The 5,094-nt window shown below is 31.1% G+C and overlaps 1 protein-coding gene across 1 annotated transcript; it reads right to left on the bottom strand.

Moving 5' to 3' along the window:
• Positions 1 to 978: 978 nt before the first annotated feature.
• Positions 979 to 4,003, bottom strand: LOC115994612 (U-box domain-containing protein 7-like). Its single transcript, XM_031118811.1, has 2 exons — positions 3,993 to 4,003; positions 979 to 1,540 (listed from the first exon to the last, which is right to left on the bottom strand). Exons 1-2 carry the CDS (start codon positions 4,001 to 4,003, stop codon positions 979 to 981), a joined length of 573 nt encoding a protein of 190 aa, XP_030974671.1.
• Positions 4,004 to 5,094: the final 1,091 nt, after the last annotated feature.

Genomic DNA, 5,094 nt, shown 5'->3' with positions numbered 1-5,094 from the left:
TCTATTTTAATTTTAATTTGATCAAGTTTCACAAACAAAGCATAGCCAACGCTTCAACCAAGATCCCTAAGAGCACTAGCATTAGGGGTGTAAATGCCCCCAGTTGCTACTTTACAATTCAAGATAGCAAAAACTCACTCCATCCGGGTTTGTATACTTAAAAACATTTGCAACCTATGAACAGTACGGTTGCATATATGCAACCTTACTATTCATAGGTTGTAAAGAAAAAAAAATTAGTCTTGTAGTTATGTGTGAAGAGAAAAAGACAGTGGAAGGAAAAATAAAGAATAATACTTTTTTATTAGGTAGTTTATTTGTCTGTATATATTAAGAGGATTCAAAAAGTTAGTTATTATTTTTTTTTGTCAAAAATACCCCTAAATTAATTAACCAACAACTTAAAAATGGGGTTAAAATAGTAAATTGACAATCTGTATATATTAAGAGGATTCAAAAAGTTAGTTATTGTTTTTTTTTGTGTCAAAAATACCCCTAAATTAATTAACCAATAACTTAAAAAGGGGTTAAAATAGTAAATTGGCAAAAAAAAGTTAGTTATTATTATTTTTTACTATCAAAAATACCCCTACCTAAAACTTAAAAATTGGGTTAAAATAGTAAATTGCAAAAATAATAAGGATATTTTTGGTATGTTGTAATAGTTCCTGTAATATAATAGTTATTCATGTATAATAGCAATTCGGTCATTTGGTTGCATCTTTATTACATGGATTAGTTATTACATTGGAATGACTGTTCTTTAAATTGAAGAATAGGTATTCCTATTTAAAATGGATGTAATAGTTATTCCTTAGTATATATAATAGATTTTAAAATTAATATATTTCTAAAAATTAAAAAGTTTCCTTATACATCATCTTTTACCAACTTTCCATATGTAACAACCAAACTTATGAATAGTAATAGTTATTCCATTACAATGTCTTCTATTCCCAGTAATAAAGATTACTATTCCTAATGTAATCTACATTCAATGTAACAAACGTACCCTAAATTCATACTTCTATGTTGAAATGCCTTTATGCTTCTAATATATGATGCTTTTTCTTGGCAACCCGGTGAATCATTCCAATTCAAAGCATCAATCAATACTGGAAATGCATCCGAGGCAACACTAATTGCCTTTCGACCTTCCGGGGTTGATACCAAATTGCTAAGAATCGCAAGACATCTCTCACTTAATTCCATATCCCCAAGTGTTTTCAATAGAAATGGGATCAAATCAGTTTCCAAAATGAACGGAACATTGCACGAGAAGATTGAGAGATTGTAGATCGCTCGAAGGGCATCTTGCTTGGATTGGGGGCTACTTTGATGGCCTAAATTTTTAAGCGTTTTTACCAAGAATGGGATTGCACCCGATGATCCAATCACTGATTTGTTCAAATCCAATGCACTCAAGCCAAGGAAATTCACCACTATAGCTTCGTACACTAATGGGTTCGGAGCATTTGGAGATTCTATAAGCTTTAACATGTTGTGAACAGCACCAGCTTTCACAATGGCCGCTTTGTTCCTGCAAAAGCACCAAAACAATTAGACCCCAAAAAAAAAAAAACGTAATTAATATAGCAATTAAAGTGACTAATAAACAAAATAAATTCTAAAACAATAACAAGCAAACAATTAGGTAACAGTAATACACGTTACACCAAACTTTTCAATACATAACTGTTTCAGAAAAAAAAAAAAAAAAAAAAAAAAAAAAAAAAAAAAAAAAAAAGAGGAACTGTTACACTAGTTGCCAAAAAGACATAAATAAACTGAATTAGAAAAGGAAAAAAAAAAAGTCACATTTTTAAGAAACAAAATAAAAGTACTACTAACTACTAAAAGTGGAATAAATTAAATTAAATTAAATTAAGCCCAAAACACCCATTAAATAACGAAAACGACTTCTTCTTCACAAAAATAGCACAAAATTAGACACCACAATAGAGCGTTAATGCGTGAAAACGACCGAAACCGCCAACCGTGAATTTGAAAAATATGGTCACAATAGAGCGTTAGAGTGTTAATGCACAAGCTACCCCTACTTTTACATTGATTTAAATTTCCACTTCTACTCACCAACTCCCTACAAAATATGGTCACTCTTTTGTTAGTTTTAAAACTCCTCCAATCTACAAAACTCACCCCATGGTTTTTTTTTTTTTTTTTTTTTTGTGTGATTGGAAAAAGTAGAAATCTCAAATTATAATAAATACAAATTATTAATATTTACCCAAAAAATAGAAGAGCTTCACGCGTGTGCTCAAATGCTAGTATTATTTTATTGGGTTGTATGTAAAAATAAAAACTAAGATGTAGGGTGAGTTATCAATTAAGTTGGTAAAATAGATAAAATAATATTTAAAAATACAAAATATATATATATATATATATTTTTTTTTACATACCGGATGTTAGTGCTATAACGCTAACCACCACCTGTCACTGGCAATCAAAAGCTAAGATTTTGTCTTTTGGCAAAAATGCAAAACTGATCCTCTAACTTTTACATTTAGTCCTCTAACTTTTAGTTTTGTCAATTTAGTCCTCTAACTTTCAATTTTTGTCAATGCAAGACTCCATTACAACTCAGCTAGTGGTTGCTGTTAATGTCACTGAAACGATGCCGTTTTACTTTTTTTTTTTTTTTTTAAATTCGGAATATAAAAAAAAGTTAAAAAAAAAAAACCATTAAGCGTCGTTCCCCTCCCCCTAAAATCAAAACACACTAAACTATTCTTGTGCTTATTCTTTGCTGGGTGAAGGTATTTATGAGAGAAGTGTTGGTGGGATGCAACGCAGATGATCCATTTATATACAGATTAGTTTAGTTTAGTCTAGTCATTAAGCTCTAACTAAATGCATCACCAAAAAAAAAAAAAATCCATATCCAGAAATTTGAGGTCTTCTTTCATTGCTAGGTTTTTGAGGCACTCTTCTGCTGAGCATTCCGAGTGAGATCGGGTTTTTTGTTGTTGTTATGTGAGATTTGGGATCTGGGTTTTGTATAGGATGTTGTTTGTGATGGTGGGTGTGGAATACCATTTGGATCTGAGAGAGATTTACTGAAAGAGAAAGAGAGAGTAATGGAAGGGAACTTTGTTATCAAGGGCGGAGGCACACATAAGCTTGAGGGGGCCATGGTCCCCCTAAAGCTTTTGAAACCCCTATATAATACTATATAAAAACAAGCTAGCCCCTACAAACGTATCAATTGGCCCCTCCAAAAAAATTCACATACCTAGTCTAATGTTAGTTTTAGTGATTTCCCCTTTGAAATATGTTGTGGTTGTATGATCAATCAAAGGGCTGAGGCAATTATCTCTCAAAACTACATAGAATGACACACTAGCATGAGTGAAAAAAAATATTTGATACCATAAGTATTTCTCAATTTTATTAGCTGACGATTGGATGTATCCAGAGCATGGAACTATTAGGATTAAAGAAGGTATTGTAGGATTATATCTCCTTAAAGAAAATTTTATGTGGCCCACATTTGAAGATGAAACTCATGTCTTAAATTTCTTATTTCATGTCTTAAGTTTCCTATTTGTGAAAGTTACATTTTAGATATAACATCCTTTAGTAACTCTCAAATGGTGTAACCCATTTGGTTAATAACCACCATGAAGTTACAACTTTTAAGCTCCTTGATGGAAGGAGAGTTATGGAAATCTTCATCTAAAAGGGTCCCTAGTCTAGCCTATATATATAGCTTGTGTTTCCATCAAAAGGATATGTGTGAGGTAAAGGCCATAGACTAGAAGACCCTTTTATATACATGATCGTCATATAGTGAGTCTTCTTTTCTTCAAAAATTTAAACAATTATGGCTGGAGGTATGTGTATTTTATTCCGCAACTTTAAATTTATCTTATAGGTATATGTAAGTAATGAAAACAATTAGTTAAGTGGGGTTGTCTAGCAAATTATGGCATATAAAATGACTAAAACAAAGTAAAAGTATGAGTTACCTTTCAGTCATTAGCTTTTGGTTCAGCAATTGACTGGAGCAATTGTCATATGTGTTTATTTTGTTGTGGGTCTTATGGATCATATAATGTTAATTTCTTTATAGCATTCATTTTGAAATATGACTATTTTTACAATTACAATATTTTAGTTTCTCAAGTGGACTTCACCCAACAAAACACACGTTTACTCAAACCAAAAATAAATAAATAAATACAAAGTTGTCCAGATGCTTTTTTTTTTCTTTTTAAGTAAACAAGAGTGCACTATGTTTGTGCATGTTCAAATGTGAAAGTTGCTAAAAGCTTATTGTTTTGCTTAAACTAGTGTTTTTTTTTTTTTTTTGGTGGGAGTCTTAATCTTCAAGCTTCATTTCTTTATTTCTTTTAACTCCATCTATCTCACACATACATATACATAAATATATGAGTTATGACTAATGTACAAGCATGTAATTCCCCCCCCCCCCCCCAAGTTAAAAATCCTGGTTACGCCCCTGTTTGTTATGGCTTTTCTTTCACTCTTCCTGATCTTCCTGCTCTCTCCATTATGCTTGATTTCAGTTAACATGGAAGGTTTGTTTTGATATTCATATACTTGATCTTATTCTTTTAGTGTTTTTCTCTTGCTTTGATCTTTGTTTGTTAATTTTTGGATATGGGTTTTTTAAAATTTTGGCAAACTAAGAAAAAAAAAAGAAAAGACTTTTAGTGTGTTTTGATTTCAGGGGTCGTCATTCCCCTTAATGTTTTTTCTTTTTTTCTTTCAGATTTTTTTTAATTCCGAATTTAAAAAAAAAAATGCAAAACGGCATTGTTTCAGTGACATTAAAAGTAGCCATTAATTGAGTTGTAATAGAGTTCTATATTGACAAAAATTAAAAGTTAGAAAAATGAATTGACAAAACTAAAAGCTCGAAGATTAAAATGAAAAAATATGAAAGTTAGAAAGTCAATTTTATATTTTTATCTTGTCTTTTTCAACGGAGGCAGTGTTTGCCACTATGGCATTGGCAGTCACACTATCCCTTTCCACTTGTGAAAAGTAAGACGTATTGATTGCTTCATTTAATAGTATTGACATGTGATTCAGTTCTTCTCCTTC

Source organism: Quercus lobata, chromosome 6 (assembly GCF_001633185.2).
Source record: "Quercus lobata isolate SW786 chromosome 6, ValleyOak3.0 Primary Assembly, whole genome shotgun sequence".
NCBI classification, from domain to species: Eukaryota; Viridiplantae; Streptophyta; class Magnoliopsida; order Fagales; family Fagaceae; genus Quercus; species Quercus lobata.
This window is presented reverse-complemented; position numbering and strand designations above follow the sequence as displayed.